The sequence below is a fragment of the Ranitomeya variabilis genome, chromosome 5 (genome assembly GCF_051348905.1).
Source record: "Ranitomeya variabilis isolate aRanVar5 chromosome 5, aRanVar5.hap1, whole genome shotgun sequence".
Taxonomy (NCBI): domain Eukaryota; kingdom Metazoa; phylum Chordata; class Amphibia; order Anura; family Dendrobatidae; genus Ranitomeya; species Ranitomeya variabilis.
Window position 1 is genome coordinate 269,004,584 of NC_135236.1, and position 20,978 is coordinate 269,025,561.

The window sequence follows — 20,978 nt, forward strand, 5'->3', positions numbered from 1 at the left end:
TATTGTTACCTTAGGTTTTATGAACGGCGTATATTAAGGCAACACCATATTTATAATATGGGAAATAGGGACACTACACAAAATAGAAATATGCCCAATACATATTATTTTACGTTGAATAAGTAGATATAAAACATGTATAACAGGATAAAAACTTCCCCTAGTCTCTGAAATATTGTGACACTGGACAATTTTCTTCTTGCCCAGTTTATCTTTTTTTTTTTTTGTAGTGGACAAGTCAGCCAGACTAATGATCAACAGAATATAGACAAAGTTTGCATTGTCTACTTTTTAGCACAGTACTTTGTGCGCCGTTACAGGTAAAACGTTCTTGGAGAGGATAGTCTTCACTTTATGTATAAATCACTGCCAATGACACGTTATCTTACTGGGATGAGAAAACAGTTGAGCCACCACCACAAGGAGTGGATCCTGTAATCAGATGTGGAACTTTTCATCCATAATAAACAGATCTTGGAGTCTCTAGAAAGGTCCTGAAGTTTAGAGAGGACACTGTGCACCCAGCAGGAGTTCATCTTCACAGTTTGCACATTGCTTGTGCCACTTTAGAATTGCTTTTTCTTCCGAGAGCTTTGCAGATAAAGGCCCCAGCTTCTGTAAGTTTCTGTAAATCAACACCCTAAAAAAAAAAAAAAAAAAAGGATTCATGCAATTCAATTAAAGTTTTCATTTTAGCAATAAAGGGGTTGGCTAATGTTCTAAACCAATATCCTCTAAGTTACATAATCATAAGTTACCCCTTTGCTGCATTTTCACCCTTCAACTGACAATTTCCATATATCTTGTTTTTTCCTATTCTTTTCTTTCGAGAGTCATAACTTATTATTTTTTTCCGTTGAAATAGATATGTGGGCTGTTTTTTTGCAGGAAGAGTTGTACTTTTGATTTACACCATTCATTTTACCACATAATGTACTGGAAAGCATGAACAAAAATTCCAAATGCATTGAAATGGCGAAAGAAACGCAATTCTGACAACTTTGTTTGGGAACGGTTTTTACAGCGTACATCGTGTGATAAAAATGAACTGACAATATGATTTTCCTTATTAGTATGATTACGGTGATATCAAAACTTGTCCATTTCTTTATTATCTATATTTATTTAGTGTTGGGAAAAAAAAAAGAAATTGGAAAATAGCGACAATAAAAAAAAGGTAGTGTTTTTTATTCAGAGACCGATAACGCTTTCATTTTTTCGGCCAATAGGGTTTTGTTAGGGCTTATCATTTGTGGGCTAAGACAACTTTTTTAGTGTGATAACATTTTTACATTGATACCACATTTTGAGCTCTTATAGTATTTTTCTACGAAGACCCCCAAAAAATGAAATTTGTGTATTTTTTTTTCAATGGGAATAGAGAGGGATGATTTGAACTTGAACTGTATTTTTTATTTATTTTTTTGTATTTCTTATTCCCTTTTGGGGACTAAAACCTGCGATCATCTGTGCTTGTACTTTACACAGTAATGCCACAGTGTTGCTGCACATAATTAAAATCATGGCCTCCTTTGAAGCCTGGCCACAAACCCACCTGCTGTCATAATAGCCCATCGGCGCCCTGCATTCGTGTCATGGGGGTGCCAATGAGAGCACAGAATGATGTGCCCTTATGTACATGTACTGTGGATGTCAATAAGCGGTTAAGACAGTGCAAACACTTGATGCTAGTGCCGTTCAATCCTGGCACAAGCCTCATCTGCGCAGATGATAAAAGCTTTCCTCAAATATGCAGACACAGGCAGCCACATCTCTTGTTTGCCTGCATTAAAGGGATCAAGGAAGTGGCCGTATACATAATTCGCAAGACCATTGCCATCTCGCATGCTATAGATGTGATCGTGCTAAGCTGACGATGGGGGGTCATATTGCACGGTAGAAATTTGTCTACAAAGTACCCAACTGCTTCAACCCAATATGTTCTGAAATGTTGGAAACAAGACAACCCTAGAAAGAGGATTGTACATACCGTGTTAATGCCAAGCCCTTGTAGCATGTAAACAACATCTTCTGTGGCTACATTCCCAGAAGCTCCTTGTGCGTAAGGACACCCACCTAATCCTGCAATAGAGGAGTCGACCACCCGCACTCCCATCTGTCATAAAGGAAAAGACACAATGTTACTGACAATGTATCAAACGGGGAGATAAACAGCACTTTGTATGTGTGGACGTGTAAAGTTACAGATATTAGATTGTTATACTGAAGTACAGTGACAACCGTATTATATACGGTATATCGACACGCTCCTAATGCACGTCCAGGCTCACTTGTACGTTTTAGCGCTGTTGTGGGGTATAATTTGTGTTTGTGAAGCAAATCTTAAAAAAAAACAAAAAAACAAACAAACAAACAAAAACTTTGCAAGTTTTTATGAGAATACAATATATGAATTATCTATGGTTATTATGATTGTGTGAATATCTACGTGTCGAGTTATTTTCTTTCTTTATTTTTTTTTCTTAAACATACAGTACCGTGCAGCATTTTTCCTTTCAAAAGCAGAAGTGTTAATACTTTTTTTTTTATCAATTAACAAAATGCAAAGTGAAAAATAAATCCAACCAATATTTGGTGTGACCATCCTAGAAGAATTGATAGACAAAGACCAGAATTTTGTAGGATTATAGTTAGATGTATGAATAAAAAAGATAAGAAACAGTCATTAACAGAAACTGCTATATAATAGGCTTAAAAGGGGTATTCCAATCCCCAAGATCCTATCCCAAAATGTAGTACGTGTAATAATATTTGCAAAATACCTGCAATTAGAAACGTAGTATAGTTTTTCTGATTCGCCATGTCTCTTTCCTCATGTACAGGCATTGCAGGACCTTAGGTATCCATGGTTACGACCACTAGCAACTAGCTGTCACTTTATCGGTGGACGTAACCAAGGACACCTTATGTCCTGCAATGATGGCACATGAGGAAAGACATTGCTAATCAGAAAAACTATCCTACGTTTCTAACTGGAGGTATTTGCTAATATTTTTACACCTACTGTATATTGGCATAGGCTATTCAAGATGGGAATACCCCTTTAAAGGGACTCTGTCAGCAAAAAATGACCGTTTAGACAAAGTACAGGCGCTCGGTACTCCATGTCAGGGCCAATCATTTATATACACCTTCCCACCTGCTTGGTTTCCATCTACCTCCGCCCTTCTCTGGCTCTATGAAGCCAGAGCTGTTAAAGAAGAGGTGCATTTAAATGATTGGCTACACCATGAAGCAACGAGGTGCGGGACTTAGTTTGAGCAGTCACTGGGTGCTGACAGAGTCCCTTTAAAAACTGGGTGAGAAACAGTCAAACTCTTCTACAAACCTACATGGCAAGACTCGGGACAACAACAAGACACAAGGTAGTTATACTCCATAATTAAGGTCTCTCTCAGGCATAGATTTACGTTTGGGGTTTCAAGATGTGCTGTTCAAGCTCTTTTGAAGAAGCACCAAGGAATAACTGTCTGTCTCTCATTATAGTGAATGGTTCTGTATGAATAATACATTTTGCAATTTTAGATGTAAACCTTGATGCAAGTGGTCAGTGTCGAGAACAGGGTAAACGTGAACCGAGCCTTAGAAGTGATCCAAAATGTTAGGTGCCACCAAATGCTACCAATAAAAGCTTCAATTTAACCCATGAAAAAAAATGTCCCTACTCAGGTACATCATCTGTTAACAGAAATAAATGGGGTTACCACATTACTGGTAACACAAAAGCTCTGGAAAAGCAACATTGCTCCCCCCAAAACAAATTCCGTGAAAGCTGCTCTCCAAAATCCAAATGCCCTCCCCCATGCTAAACTCTACAGTGAGCCTAAACTACATTCACAGCACAGCATCCACGTCTGGCATTTTGTAGAGGGAAGAGCTCAATTTATGGGGTGCATGTCTCCAGAAACACAAGCTGGTCATAATGTATTGGGCAATATAATGGCATATGTGCAATTTTCACTCTGCAACATCAAGTCGCTTATTTCTGGAAAATACTCAAGACTAAAATAGTTGCTGCACCCAAAGATGAATTAATTGGGGCCGACTCATCAAAACTGTTGTAGAACACAAGCATACACCACTTAATTAATTTGGATCCTCTTTGAAAGGACTGGAGTATCATTTGTACTTTTGCAGCATACAAAACCATCATTTTTTATGAATTTGATGGGGGGGGGGGGGGGGGGGGGAGAATGGCAACCACCTTATCCAGCTTGCATCTGTACCCAGCGGCGGAGCTAAATCAAACTGTCGAAAAATGGCAAAAGTCATAACATAGATAGTGTAATAAATTGTAGGGTCCATTTCCAATTATTACCCCTGGTGAAAATAAAAAATATGGGGCTATATCTTTGTGATAAAAATGTCTTTTTATTTTTATGGGCAAATGGTATAAAATTCTGTGAAACCCCTGTGATATCAACATGCTCATTTCCCCCATATATGAAACTACTGAGGGGTGTAGATTGCAAAATGGGGTCACTTTTGGGGGTGAGGGGAGAGGAGTGAATCTACTGTTCTGGCAATTCAGAATTAGCTTCTGACCATATATTTGGTATTGGCGTAAACAAATTCCAGGGAACATTTTCTCCTATTACACCTTGAGAAAATGCAAAATTTGGGGCAAAAACATCATTTTAGTGGGAAAAAATATAATTCATTTCATTTTAACTGCCAACTGTTATTAAATTCTATCAATCACCTATGTGTTCAAGACGCTCACTACACCCAGAGATGAATTCTTTAAGATGGGACACTTGTGAGATATTTTTTCTGTTTTGGCAGAAATCTTTCTGAACTTTAAACGTGACATCATATCTATCTATTCCACCCAAAACTGTGTGCCAAAAGTTAAATAATGCTCATTCGCTTCAGAGTCCTAAGTTATACCCAATTAGTAGTTTCCCTTCACATATAGGGTATCTGTGTGACAAAAAAAAAAAAAAATCGACCACCCATTTTGTTGTGCAATTCCTGCTGTTAACGTGAAACTACATAGGGTTACATCTGAATGTCTCAAATAGGCTACGTCATTTACGGTCAAAATAGAAGGTTAAAGGGTTCGCACTAGTCGAACAATCGAGACTAAATGCTGCTCCTCACCTGGTCTCCGGCACTTGTGCGACTGGACTGTAGTCCTCACATTCCCCTCAGATGTCCCAAGCCTTGTCTGAGGGAAGCATGAGAGGGTTCGTGTCCACGATCCGGAGTTGCTGCCGGTTTGAAGCTGCGTACTTAAGCAGCATCAATCCTGGAGCTGGCAGATGTTACAGCATAGTGGATGGGATTTCTAGATATCCCATGTCCACTATGCATCCACAGACACCTGGGGCTCACCCGCGGAGAGGGACACGTGGGGTGCGTGTTTCCAGACAGCAGCATGTCTCCACAATAGAAATTTTTCTAACAGAATGTATTGAACGTGGTGAATCCACACGGTTCAGTGAACACAAGCGGATTCACCTGCGTTCAATAGACGGCAGCGCTTTGGTCGCAGCAAACATACGTTGCATCCAAGCGTTGCTAGTTCCAGATCGTGAGCACCCGGCCAGAAGCAGCCACCGATTGGATGCAGCGCTTATGTAGCATTACAACGTTATGTGAGTGCCGGGAAACCAAACGCCAATATCGCTGCTATAGCGCCGATGCAGGAGCTGAGCATCTTCCAAGTAGTGGAAAATCACTCTAAAGGGACTGGATACTGCAGAAAAAATGGTTTAAAGTTTGCTAGTGACATCCTCAGACCTAATAGCACCCCCTATTTCCAGGTAGAGAGTTGTCTGTACATACAACATTACACTGCAATAAACTGGAAACAGCCAAGTGCGCTAATTTGGCTATTTCTGTATAAACCATGGGAGACCAGAAAAAAAGCCAGATGTGCGGCTTCATCTGTTTCTGTATCTCCATGTTGTGCTGCAAGCAGATAATCACCCATAAAACATTTATGGCATATCAAACTCCCTGTAGGAAAACGCTCTGACCTTCACATGGTAAACAGACCTAAGGAATCACATACTTTATATACTGTGTATCTGTATTTGTTTAAATGGAGAATGGACTGAGACAGAAGGCTGGATAATTATCCTCAAGCCCCAATGGAGAAATGATACTACACTTGTTCTAAATACAGAAATGCATACATTGCGTGAGAAACACATGGAAATAAGCAAAATGCACACATTACCTGCAGAGCCACAAGTATGTTTGCCAGAGCCTGCCCATATGTATCATGACAGTGAACTGCTAGGGCCTTGGCAGGAATGACATCCAGGACCGCTGACAACATTTCTCGCATGCTGCCAGGTGTCCCCACTCCAATAGTGTCCCCTAAAGAGATCTCGTAGCAACCCATGGAAAACATCTTGAGCGCCACCTGACAACAGACAAGTACAATATGATTCTTGTATGGTATGCAAGTGTTTACTTTGTCTTTTTCTAATTGTTAGTTAACATTAATGTATGATGTTAATTGATTGAAGTAGAACTTCTACTTGCATCTAATTTAGACACTTTATTAAAAAAATAGAAGTCTTAGTAATTTTGTGTTTCCCTTAATCGTCCTAATTATTTATATGATGAAGTGCGAGTGTATTAAAATACTTACCCATCGACGCCTTCCCTCATTTCTAACTCTGGTCCTCTTCTCGGTCACATGACCTGGAAATAGACTGATCAGCTCACACTGGGCCACAAGTTAGGTACTTTCATAATGTAAGCCTATGGAGGCTCAGTCTGGAAGCAGCACTGCCCACAGTCCCTGTGTGAGCCGGAAAAAAGCACTCATGTGACTCAGAAGAGGACCAGAGCAGCACTGGAAACTGGGCAAGACTGCAATCAGTAAATATTTTAATACACTAGCACTACATCCCATAAAAAACTAGGAGTGTTTAAGAAACATAACATTTACTGAGACTTAAGTCAATGGAATTAAATACTATATAAGGGATGGATGAAATTAGAGGGCAGAGATGCTGAAGGGTGTAGTCAGAATGCAATTTTTTTTTCCTAAAGGAGAGGACAGAGGGATATAGACATCCTTTTCTCTTTCAATACAAAAATATTAGCACAAATTCTTTAATACAACACGAATAGGAATGACTGTATGCTTTTTTTTTTACCCAAACTCAGGGGTAGGTCTAAAAGGAACAGGAAATATACAGAAATTACTTCTGCTTCTGAATCTCCGCCTGGCCTAGAGTCAAAAGCTGCACATATATTTCCTGCCTTAATAAAGCAGTCTATATACACGCTATATATACACAAATGCATGCACACAACTTTAGCCTGTCAACTCTGAGATGAATATTTTGGGATGGAAAATTACTATGTATTTTGTGAGAGGGGTTCAAAGAACAGGGGTTGGCCTGTAGACCGGGCAGCCCCACTCTTGTTGTGACCACAGCCAATAGCATCTACCAAGTGCACTGTTATGGGGTCCACTGGACGAGGCATACATGCTTTTCTATTCTACAGGTAGTCACCATTTCACTTGTCATTGTGTCATGTCTTCCACAGTCTGACATTGGACAAGCAGTGCCTGTAGGAACACACATTTGCGGACAAGAGAATGGTAACACCTAGCTGGTAATGTATTCATACTTTTTCAGGAGCACAACAGATGGTCGGCACAACACAGGAGTTTTAAGTAAAGGTGCTCAAGAATTGTAAGTCATGGACAATGCAGATATTTGGTTACCGGTCAGTTATGACCACGTTGGTCTAAAATACTCCAATTATATAGAAAATATTTTTCTACAACTTGTTCTTATGCGACTTACCTCAGCCACTTTACTGGGAGACACTTTCCCCTCATATGGGCAACCAAGAACACAAGAGACATACCTGACAACAGGAGTAAAGCAAGTATGACTTCGTGCGGAGTAACAAATCATACGGTCAGCTCCAAGTTATGCAGCTAAAATACTTGATCAACTGAAATGGGTCTGTAAATGATGCTGTGCTCAGTAACTTCTGGTGCCAGGTTTACCACGCATCTTTCTACTACCTTTCCTACAGTTTTTCTGGCCAGGAGCATAGCACTTACAAGATGCGCCAAATTCATTAAGATGTGACGCCAGTGCTAAGGAATCGGCCTCATTGCTTTTTTGGCACAAAGTGGCACGTTTAATTTGATAAATGTCTCTGAGAATCTGCAATCTAAGTCATTCAGATGGTTCGGCCTCATTCACAAATTGCAGATCCGGTCAGTATTTTGAAGCCTAAATCACGGCTAAAACAAGAGCAATATAAAAGCAAGTTTTATATTTCTTTGTATCCACTCTTGAATTCAGCTTCAATATAATAATGAAAAATACTGATCAAATCTGCAATGTGTAAATGAGACGTTCCAGTGAAATATTAATGTATACCGGCAATTAACAGTAACCTATCAGGAGGAGTTTCTACTCTAAAGAACGGTAATTGTTTAGGTACTGTAACCCTAATTAATCGATATCCTTCTTGTAGAAAACGTCCCTGAAATTCCTGCAAAAAAATCTGACTTTGAAATTTTATTCAAATTAGATGAAAGTGCTCTGGGCGTGTCAGTGCACTTCCAGCTCTCTGGCCCCACAGCTTATTCCTCTGCCGGCATGATTCACATATTGGTCCAGGCAAAGTAATCTGCCTTGGTGGCGCAGGCAAGTCTCATCTGTGTGCCAGCACCAGTCTATAGCACTGCGGTAAGGGACGGCGTCGCCACCCGGAGCACCAGGGACAATTGCCAGGGCCCTGGACCGCCCCCCCCCCCTTATACTTACCTCTTCGTTCCACGAGGCCCTGGTCTCTGCAGAGTCTTCTGACTCTCCGTGACGTCTCAGGGCAGAGGGTGCAATGACATCACTACAGCACGCCCTCTGCCTAGCAGGACAGATGACGCTGAGGCGAACTCAGCAGAGGGGAAAAAGGAGGGTATTTGATTTTTTTTTTTTATGTATGTAGCAATATATGGGGCCATTATATACTGTACGGAGCAGTATATGGGCCATTATATACTGTATGGATAAAACAAATTGCAAGGAATTGATCACATATAAAAAATCTATAAAATATATCTATACAATTTTTAATAAAAATTATCAGTGAATATGGACCAATATATAGATACGTGGATAGTCGTAAAGAGAACACAAAGAAAACAACAAGAAAACGACCATAGATCCACTAGAATAAATTTTATTAATGTATAATTATAAGGTTTAAAAATAGCAATAAAGAGAAAATTACAGGTTTCAAAATTGTAAGACGCTGTTAAAAGTCAATATTTCCTATGGCACTGAAAGATAAATACAATATTAAAAACTTATGTGCATAAAAAATTCATGTGCAAGAAATGCCCAAATGATTAAAAAACAGTGTGCAATATCACAAAAAAAATTAATAGAAAAAAACTATGAAAAAAGAAAAAATTATTTAATAGTAAAGTATTAGTGCATTTGTGCAAATATGCAAAAAAGGAAAAGGGCATATAGGATGTGCAAAACAGTGATCAGTATATAACACTGTCAGTGCCAAGTAGTATATACTGGGTATCCACAAAAAAATAGTGTAAATATTCACAAAAAGTAGTTCAACTTACTATATACGATATGTGGCCCAGGATACAAAGAAACAGCGTCTGCCCCAACGCGCGTTTCGGCGCTATTGCCTTCGTCAGGAGGTGACGTAAGGAGGATCAGTGGGGTTTTTATGCAGAGAGCAACCAATGAAATAAGAGTGAGGCATAAAATCAATGAATAAGGCGGGCGGGACATCCGTAAAAATGCCGGTCATGTGATTGAACACATGACTCGGTGGGTGGTTCTTAGAAGGTGACGTACCGAGTGTGGAAGAAAGTATGAAGCGGCGCATGCGCGGCAGGACACCGACGGGTAACTATGGACGCCGCGTCATGTCAGAGGAGGTGCGAAGAAGTTTCGCTACCTCCGTTGGCATAGTGACGCGACCTCACACCGTCAGCCGAAGGGGACACTGCATCACATGCGCACCACTATTTCAACACCGGTGGGCAAGTATATAGAAGTAAAACGAACAACAGAACAATACCGCAATAAGAAGCTTGAACAATTATATAAAAAAGTGATGGGGATATGTGAGCACTATTAAAAACAACAATAGTGTAATGTAATTATACAAAGAAAAATATATATATGTGATTAAATGGGGTGATGAAGATTTACCTATTATCAGTATATACACAATTATATTGGTATAGAAATATAAGAAAAAGACAAAAAAGTGTGAAAAAAAAATATAGTAACACAATGCATGAATAAAAATTAATTAATTGAACTATTATATAGAAAAAAATAATGAAAATAATAATTAAAAAAATAAATAAATAAATAAATAAAGTGGAGAAATTATATACAAATAAAAATGAAAAATAATAATAAAAAAATATAATACAATGAAATAATAATAAAATGATGAATAATGAATATTAATAGTGAGTAAATATATAATAAATAATAATAAAAAATAATAAATAAATAATGAATATGAATTAAATAATAAATAATCATGCCAAAAGCTGTCTTAAAAGAATATACGTGAAATATCAGACTATATTGTAAATAAGATATATACTATAATTAAATGGAGTGCTATAAGGAGAAAAATAATTATAATTTGTTATTTCTTCTTCTTTACAGAGTCCTGATTATCAGTTATCTGAAGGAGAACCGGCGCAGAAAAGCACAGGTCCATCCAAGAACCTAATGTGCGGAAATATTCCTTCTTCATCATATCTGAATCAAGACGAAGCTGCTCGTCCAAAAGGAATCAGCCCATATAAAGGTAAGACTTCGCCCAATATTCATCAAAACATGGCTAAAAAATAAAATAAAAAAGATTACTATAAAATACATGCATGATATAAGAAAATATGTGAATAATAATACAGGATAAAAATTTGCATAAAAACGAGATTTAAAAACTAATCAGAGAAAAGAGACGAAACTATTATTTTCATTAAGACCTAAGGGTTGGATGGTATTCAGGGTCCATATCCATTTGGTTTCCCGTTGAGCAAGTCTACGAGTCACTTTACCACCTCTAATATCTGAAAATATCCCATCTATCCCACGTACTTTAAAAAGGGTTGGGTCACAATTATGGTACATTTTAAAATGTCTGGGAATATTTTTGAGAACATTCAAATTATCCTCACTCCGGGCATCAAAAATACCTAGAACGTGTTCTCGTACCCGAACTTTTAGTTGCCTCGTAGTCATGCCAATGTAGATCTTTTGACATGGGCATGTTGCAAAATAGATCACAGCCTTGGTGGTACAAGTAATATGTTGTTTTATCTGGAAAGTTTTGGTACCATCGGCATTAGAAAAAGAGTTACTATGTTCAATATTCGGGCAGGCAACGCAGTTTCCACATGGACGACAACCTGGATTAGAACTAGAAAAATTATCCAAAAATGTAAGTCTAGGTGTTGTTTTATAATGACTCCTAACCAAAACATCCTTTAAATTTTTAGCACGGCGGAAAGTCATTTGTGGTTTGTCCGATAAATATTTGGTTAAAATGGGATCAGCTTGAAGGAGAGGCCAATATTTTGTGAGACATTGTCTCATAGATTCTGCCTGTGTATTAAATCTTGATATAAATCTGACCACATTATTATTGTTCCGATTTGTAGTAGAATACAGAAGTTCATTGCGAGAGCAATGTTTGGCTCTATGATAAGCTTTTTTAATTATCCGGCGACTGTATCCTCTGTCAATAAATCTTAATTTGAGTTCATCAGCCTGTTTCTCATGCGCCCTCGTATGCTAATTTGTTCCTGGGGCTGTGGGAGAGGGACCTTTTCCTGTCAGATCAACTGTCATCGGTGGAGCGCGTCCTTTTTTGGACGCGCTACATCGATGACATTTTTTTGATCTGGCAGGGAGACTTGGAATCACTTAAATTATTTTTTTCCACCATTAACGATAATCACCTTAATATCCACCTCACGTATGCGGCACATCAGACCTCAATTGATTTTCTTGATGTCCATATTAAACGTGATATCTCTAATACCTTACAAACGGACATTTTTCGTAAGGCCACGTCTGTGAATTCTCTTCTACATTATAATTCTGCACATCCAGTTCCAGTTGTTAAAGCAGTCCCAACCGGACAATTCCTTCGTTTACGTAGGATATGTTCCTCAGACGAAGACTTTGAGAAACAGGCTGATGAACTCAAATTAAGATTTATTGACAGAGGATACAGTCGCCGGATAATTAAAAAAGCTTATCATAGAGCCAAACATTGCTCTCGCAATGAACTTCTGTATTCTACTACAAATCGGAACAATAATAATGTGGTCAGATTTATATCAAGATTTAATACACAGGCAGAATCTATGAGACAATGTCTCACAAAATATTGGCCTCTCCTTCAAGCTGATCCCATTTTAACCAAATATTTATCGGACAAACCACAAATGACTTTCCGCCGTGCTAAAAATTTAAAGGATGTTTTGGTTAGGAGTCATTATAAAACAACACCTAGACTTACATTTTTGGATAATTTTTCTAGTTCTAATCCAGGTTGTCGTCCATGTGGAAACTGCGTTGCCTGCCCGAATATTGAACATAGTAACTCTTTTTCTAATGCCGATGGTACCAAAACTTTCCAGATAAAACAACATATTACTTGTACCACCAAGGCTGTGATCTATTTTGCAACATGCCCATGTCAAAAGATCTACATTGGCATGACTACGAGGCAACTAAAAGTTCGGGTACGAGAACACGTTCTAGGTATTTTTGATGCCCGGAGTGAGGATAATTTGAATGTTCTCAAAAATATTCCCAGACATTTTAAAATGTACCATAATTGTGACCCAACCCTTTTTAAAGTACGTGGGATAGATGGGATATTTTCAGATATTAGAGGTGGTAAAGTGACTCGTAGACTTGCTCAACGGGAAACCAAATGGATATGGACCCTGAATACCATCCAACCCTTAGGTCTTAATGAAAATAATAGTTTCGTCTCTTTTCTCTGATTAGTTTTTAAATCTCGTTTTTATGCAAATTTTTATCCTGTATTATTATTCACATATTTTCTTATATCATGCATGTATTTTATAGTAATCTTTTTTATTTTATTTTTTAGCCATGTTTTGATGAATATTGGGCGAAGTCTTACCTTTATATGGGCTGATTCCTTTTGGACGAGCAGCTTCGTCTTGATTCAGATATGATGAAGAAGGAATATTTCCGCACATTAGGTTCTTGGATGGACCTGTGCTTTTCTGCGCCGGTTCTCCTTCAGATAACTGATAATCAGGACTCTGTAAAGAAGAAGAAATAACAAATTATAATTATTTTTCTCCTTATAGCACTCCATTTAATTATAGTATATATCTTATTTACAATATAGTCTGATATTTCACGTATATTCTTTTAAGACAGCTTTTGGCATGATTATTTATTATTTAATTCATATTCATTATTTATTTATTATTTTTTATTATTATTTATTATATATTTACTCACTATTAATATTCATTATTCATCATTTTATTATTATTTCATTGTATTATATTTTTTTATTATTATTTTTCATTTTTATTTGTATATAATTTCTCCACTTTATTTATTTATTTATTTATTTTTTTAATTATTATTTTCATTATTTTTTTCTATATAATAGTTCAATTAATTAATTTTTATTCATGCATTGTGTTACTATATTTTTTTTTCACACTTTTTTGTCTTTTTCTTATATTTCTATACCAATATAATTGTGTATATACTGATAATAGGTAAATCTTCATCACCCCATTTAATCACATATATATATTTTTCTTTGTATAATTACATTACACTATTGTTGTTTTTAATAGTGCTCACATATCCCCATCACTTTTTTATATAATTGTTCAAGCTTCTTATTGCGGTATTGTTCTGTTGTTCGTTTTACTTCTATATACTTGCCCACCGGTGTTGAAATAGTGGTGCGCATGTGATGCAGTGTCCCCTTCGGCTGACGGTGTGAGGTCGCGTCACTATGCCAACGGAGGTAGCGAAACTTCTTCGCACCTCCTCTGACATGACGCGGCGTCCATAGTTACCCGTCGGTGTCCTGCCGCGCATGCGCCGCTTCATACTTTCTTCCACACTCGGTACGTCACCTTCTAAGAACCACCCACCGAGTCATGTGTTCAATCACATGACCGGCATTTTTACGGATGTCCCGCCCGCCTTATTCATTGATTTTATGCCTCACTCTTATTTCATTGGTTGCTCTCTGCATAAAAACCCCACTGATCCTCCTTACGTCACCTCCTGACGAAGGCAATAGCGCCGAAACGCGCGTTGGGGCAGACGCTGTTTCTTTGTATCCTGGGCCACATATCGTATATAGTAAGTTGAACTACTTTTTGTGAATATTTACACTATTTTTTTGTGGATACCCAGTATATACTACTTGGCACTGACAGTGTTATATACTGATCACTGTTTTGCACATCCTATATGCCCTTTTCCTTTTTTGCATATTTGCACAAATGCACTAATACTTTACTATTAAATAATTTTTTCTTTTTTCATAGTTTTTTTCTATTAATTTTTTTTGTGATATTGCACACTGTTTTTTAATCATTTGGGCATTTCTTGCACATGAATTTTTTATGCACATAAGTTTTTAATATTGTATTTATCTTTCAGTGCCATAGGAAATATTGACTTTTAACAGCGTCTTACAATTTTGAAACCTGTAATTTTCTCTTTATTGCTATTTTTAAACCTTATAATTATACATTAATAAAATTTATTCTAGTGGATCTATGGTCGTTTTCTTGTTGTTTTCTTTGTATACTGTATGGAGCAGTATGTGGTGCCCATAATAGCGTACTGTCCGGTCTAAAATGAGAAGTCTGCAGTCACTCTGCAGACTTGAATCCCCCAGTGCACGCCATGCGAGGATTCACCGGTTTCTGAGCTATTGTTGAACGTACTATGGATTTCACTTACCGCTTACATTACATGAGTGATATCTTTGACATCATACTATACCTATATTTCTTATCGGTGCATCACGAATCATGGTACATGTAAAAGGGGCCCACTGAGTGTCAACCGGGGCCCACGAAACCTGGAGCTGACCCCGACTGCACTGCCCTAGGCAGAGACAGCGCTTGCAAGATGTCTCCAAAAGGGAAGGCATATGACTCCACCCTGGACCGATACGTTAATCATAGGCAAGAAGGAGGTGCCGGGCAGAGAAGTAGTGTGGGCCTGAGAACTTGGAGTGCACCGACACACCCAGAGCACTTACAGCTAATATGTTTACAACTGCAAGGTCAGATTGCTCAGGAATAACAGGGCAGTTTTCTACCAAAGAGGCATCATTGTAATCAGGGTAACAACACCATACCATTAGCTTAGAGTAGAAATTCCTCCTGATGGGTTCCCTTTAGGGGGAACAATGACTTAGGTAACGTAAGGAAATAAATAATGTCAATTCCCAAAGAAATATCCTGTAACGGACCATTACAGTGAAGCACCGTTATAGATTTGCCTGATGCTGCTCCCAGATTAAGGCAATGTCAGACTGTAATCTGTGACTGGAGGCCACACAACCACTCTACTCTATCCATTCATAGGACACAGGAGCGGAAATGGTTTCCTTTATTGCCATCTCCTCCTTTTACAAGTGTAGATGCCAAGAATTCTGATTCTCATATAAAATTAATAATCTGTGAGTCTTACCCTCGTACAGGTATTTTTGCGGCTTTAGCTGCTTCTGTCACTGCCTCAAACCTCTGTAAACTTTCTTCAATGGAGCAATTAATATTCTTCTTACTGAAAAGCTCAGAAGCTGCACCAAATATGGCTACTTCTTTGGCACCACATTCAACCTGAAAGTGAAGGATGATGTTTAGCTACACATGCAGCCAAGCTAATGCCATTTCTTAAGTCTGACCCTAATGTAGGCATATTGTTTCCCATGTGTGTACAGACCTTACTAAAACATTTGCTTGAACAATTCATACAGCACCACAGTTTTCAATTCCATACTTAAGGGTTATTCCAAAAAACTAAAACATTTTGCATCTGATTGAAATATTTGTCCCACCATCCCGCATTCACAACGCACAGAATTGCGGTTTTCTCAAGAAGCCTGGGTTATATGTGTTGCATGACAGCAATTCTCAGAAAATGTACCAAAAAAATATGCTCAAATTGTCTGCGACTAGCTGCTAGACAACTAATTTTAGAGATGTGACTTGTGACAGAATCACGCACATTTGGAATCATTCTGCGACATTTGCAATTCATTTTTTTATTAGTGAAAATCACTATTGAAATAGTAATGGTAAACACGGACAATGACAAAACACTAACGAGCACTGGATACAGAACACTGATTGACAGCAGTACAGATTTTTACCTAAGTCTGAATGGGGCCTAATATAACAAGTCAGATGAAACTTACCGCCTTTTGAAATCCTGTGAGATTTGGAGTTAACACAGGATAGCTGACATTGGGGAACCTCTTTATTCCATTCATTATATTGATATGATCCGACATCTAAGTGAGAGAGAATGATACTATTTATGAAGTATATTTCACAGTGTGAGCACACTTGTTGTGTATCTCCATTTATTAACAAAAGCTCATATGCAGCATTACTAGAAGTCTTAACTCTGCAATCTAGTAGATTACCAAAGTCCCTATCATTTCTGAGCTCCAGCAGAAGACACCCATGCTTCATACTCTTACTACTGACTGTAAAGCTCCAGCAGAATACACCCATACTTCATATTCCTACTACTGACTGTAAAGCTTCAGCGGTATACACCTGTGCTAAACTCCCAGTACTGACTGTAAAGCTCCAGCAGAAGACACCCATGTTTCATACTCCTACTGACTGTAAAGCTCCAGCAGTATACACCCGTGCTAAACTCTCCTACTACTGACTGTCAAGCTCCAGCAGTACAGTCACCCATGCTAAACTCTCCTACTACTGACTGTAAAGGTCCAGCAGTACAGCCTAAACTCTCCTACTACTGACTGTCAAGCTCCAGCAGTACAGTCACCCATGCTAAACTCTCCTACTACTGACTGTAAAGGTCCAGCAGTACAGTCACCCGTGCTAAACTCTCCCACTACTGACCGTCAAGCTCCAGCAGTACAGCCTAAACTCTCCTACTACTGACTGTAAAGCTCCAGCAGCACACAGTGCATTTAACGCATGGATGAGATGGCACTAGATTGGACCAAAATGAGTCACAGGCCCCTGGTCCAGTTGGTAGTGTGCGTAAAGACTAACTGGAACCCTATAGACATCCTCCTACCTGCATCCATGGCACCTCTTCTGATTAGGATGCTAATCAGAAGATGGGCTGGGGATCCAGACTGGTAAGAGGCTGGCAGGTCTATCGTCAGATAGCCATGGACTACAGATAATGATTCTGGACAAGGGTGCTGAAAATATATTTGCTGAACTGAAGAAACCATTGTCATGGAGCAGTTCTCCATGTTATCTTTAGGACAAAATCCCTTTAACAACTCACAGACCACCGACTGACTTTATACTTCAGAAGTACGCGCTTACTTCTTCATTGACACTGTTTATACAGTTTAGAAAAGAAATTTGCTCTTTCTTACATACAGAAGCTACATCTTGATGTCTTTATCTCCTTTTCAGCAACTGCAAACAGGTAACTGACTATGTATCGCACGGACTAGCAGAGTTGCTCTTCAGTTTAGCTTATACAGGGTACATATGCCCCATCATAGCAGGTGGGCTGGGGGTTATCTTTGATAGAATCTGTTTAACCACTTGCATACCACTGACTGGCTATGTAAGTCAGGACCATAAGCTTATTTCTTCAGAGCTGTTTTTATACGGCAGCTGTACTTACAGCGCCCAATGGTGCTGCTAAGCCTGAAAACCTCTGCTTTACCGTATATTATTGGTCACTCAGCAGGTATTGCATTAACCTCTTAGATGTCACAATAATGACCCTATAATTTAGGTGGCTAGACAGAGGAAAGAGCAAGGCACGGGGTTGATGGGTATAAAAAAATAATAAAAAAAAATATCTGAGGGGCTAATAAAGGTCCCCCGGGTCTCGCTTGATTCTATACTTAATAGGCTGCACCAATGGCATTGACCAACAGATTGCCTGTCTGTTTATACAGGTTACAGAAATGATCAGCGGATCGCAGTGTGAAGTCTACCTGACTGGGTAAAAGGATCTTTAGACACCAAGTAATTTAATTGTATGCTACTCTATAAGTCCCTACCCTACGATGTAGCTGCTGCAGCCATCACCAGTCTGCTAGTTCAGAAATGCCTTCTCCAGAGTGGACGGGCCCACTAATATGTGTTCTTGACTACCTTACCTACATACCTGCGGAACCCATTTTGGAGACACAAAGCTCGTAGCTTCTATAGCTTGTAGACCAGACTCTGATAACATGTTAATCAGCTGGATTTTAACTTCAGTTGGAACAATATTCTGGAAAAAATTAAAGAAATGTTGGCAGAATATTAAAAGATTGCTACAAATACAGAATGCCTAAACACTACCAAACGACAACTGTATGAGCGTGCAGATGAGAGCGGAAGGCGATATGTACTACTCCAATATCATGGGTTAGAAATAATCACAGGCAGAGATGGCACATACCTTTTCATTCTGCAATCCATCTCTAGGTCCGACTTCCACAATCTTTACCTCTTTGGGGAAAGAATAGTTTGGTATTGAGCTGACCTGTCAAATATATAAGTTCCATTTAATACAGGAAGTAGTGATGAGCGAAAGTGCTGGGATAAGGTGTTATAGGATGAGGTTGTATCCGAGCGTGCTTGCATGCTAATAAAGTGTCTTTGGCGTACTCGAATATTATGTTCAAGTCGCCGCGGCTGCATGTCTCGTGGCTGTTAGACAGCAGCAACACATGTAGGGGTTGTCTAACAAACAGCCAATCCCTGCATGTGTGGCAGCTGTCAAACAGCCTCGAGCCATGGAGCAGCGGCGATTTCTACATAATATTCCAGCACGCCGAAGATACTCTATTAGCACACGAGCACGCTCGGATAACACCTTATCCTATAACACCTTATCTGCGCTCGTTCATCACTAGTTATAGAATTATATCAATACAAACATGCACTGTCTCCTAAGTGAATGCAATAAAGGCCTATCAGCAGGCTGCCGGCTAGTCTAATCCTTGGTGTGCGCACACACATTTATTATATTTAAGGCGGAATGTTCCCAGCAGCAAAACACAATGTGATATACACGGATTTCTACAGGCAAACTATATGTTAAAAGTTTTTATAATGTCGCTGTGAAGTCGACATTATAAAGGCAAGAAAAGTATGGACTATGTTTTTAGGAAAAAAGGAGACCCTTCTATTACCACTGGACAACGCCTTTAAGTAAAAGAGGAAAAGCTGCAGGAATCTTGGCGGTAACTGAAATCACTCTGCTTTTCTCTAGTCAAAAATAAATTAAATGATTTATTCACCATTTCTCCGCACTTCAAGTTCCCCCCCATTTTTCAGTACATTGTATGGTAACATAGTTATTAAGGTTGAAGGAAGACTTTAAGTCCATCTAGTTCAACCCATAGCCTAACCTAACATGCCCTAACATGTTGATCCAGAGGAAGGCAAAAAAAAACCCATGTGGCAAAGAGTAAGCTCCACTTTGGGGAAAAAAATTCCTTCCCGACTCCACATACGGCAGTCAGACTAGTTCCCTGGATCAACGCCTTATCAAGGAATCTAGTATATATACCCTGTAACATTATACTTTTCAAGAAAGGCATCCAGTCCCCTCTTTAATTTAAGTAATGAATCACTCATTACAACACCATACGGCAGAGAGTTCCATAGTCTCACTGCTCTTACAGTAAAGAACCCGCGTCTGTTATTACGCTTAAACCTTCTTTCCTCCAGACGTAGAGGATGCCCCCTTGTCCCTGTCACCGGTCTATGATTAAAAAGATCAGCAGAAAGGTCTTTGTACTGTCCCCTCATATATTTATACATTAAAATAAGATCACCCCTTAGTCTTCGTTTTTCCAAACTAAATAGCCCCAAGTGTAATAACCTATCTTGGTATTGCAGACCCCCCAGTCCTCTAATAACCTTGGTCGCTCTTCTCTGCACCCGCTCCAGTTCAGCTATGTCTTTCTTATACACCGGAGACCAGAACTGTGCACAGTATTCTAAGTGTGGTCGCACTAGTGACTTGTATAGAGGTAAAATTATGTTCTCCTCATGAGCATCTATGCCTCTTTTAATGCATCCCATTATTTTATTTGCCTTTGTAGCTGCTGCCTGACACTGGCCACTGAATATGAGTTTGTCATCCACCCAGGTCTTTTTCATTGACGGTTTTGCCCAGATTTTTAGAATTAAGCACATAGTTATTCATCTTATTACTTCTACCCAAGTGCATGACCTTACATTTATCCCCATTAAAGCTCATTTGCCATTTATCAGCCCAAGCTTCTAGTTTACATAAATCATCCTGTAATATAAAATTGTCCTCCTCAGTATTGATTACCCTGCAGAGTTTAGGGTCATCTGCAAATATTGAAATTCCACTCTGTATGGCCCCTACAAAGTCATTAATAAATATGTTAAAAAGAAGAGGGCCCAATACTGACCCCTGTGGTACCACACTGCTAACCGCGACCCAGTCTGAGTGTGCTCCATTAATAACCACCCTTTGTTTCCTATCCCTGAGCCAGTTCTTAACCCACTTACACATATTTTCCCCTATCCCCATTATTCTCATTTTATGTATCAACCTTTTGTGTGGCACCGTATCAAAAGCTTTGGAAAAGTCCATATACACTACGTCCACTGGGCTCCCTTGGTCCAGTCCAGAACTTACCTCTTCATAGAAGCTGATCAAATTAGTCTGACATGATCGGTCCCTAGTAAACCCGTGCTGATACTGGGTCATGAGGTT

The 20,978-nt window shown here is 38.9% G+C and overlaps 1 protein-coding gene across 1 annotated transcript in view; it reads right to left on the minus strand.

The window, feature by feature from the left end:
- Positions 1-20,978, minus strand: part of LOC143775756 (hydroxymethylglutaryl-CoA lyase, mitochondrial-like) — a 22,424-nt gene continuing 1,446 nt past the window's right edge. Inside the window, exons 2-9 of the mRNA XM_077264276.1 lie at positions 18,678-18,761; positions 18,399-18,506; positions 16,474-16,569; positions 15,747-15,895; positions 7,803-7,866; positions 6,209-6,397; positions 1,991-2,116; positions 1-640 (exon numbers count right to left, since the gene is read on the minus strand). Coding sequence (XP_077120391.1) covers positions 539-640; positions 1,991-2,116; positions 6,209-6,397; positions 7,803-7,866; positions 15,747-15,895; positions 16,474-16,569; positions 18,399-18,506; positions 18,678-18,761 — 918 coding nt within the window. The 3' untranslated portion in view covers positions 1-538. The remainder of the gene's footprint in view (positions 641-1,990; positions 2,117-6,208; positions 6,398-7,802; positions 7,867-15,746; positions 15,896-16,473; positions 16,570-18,398; positions 18,507-18,677; positions 18,762-20,978) is intronic.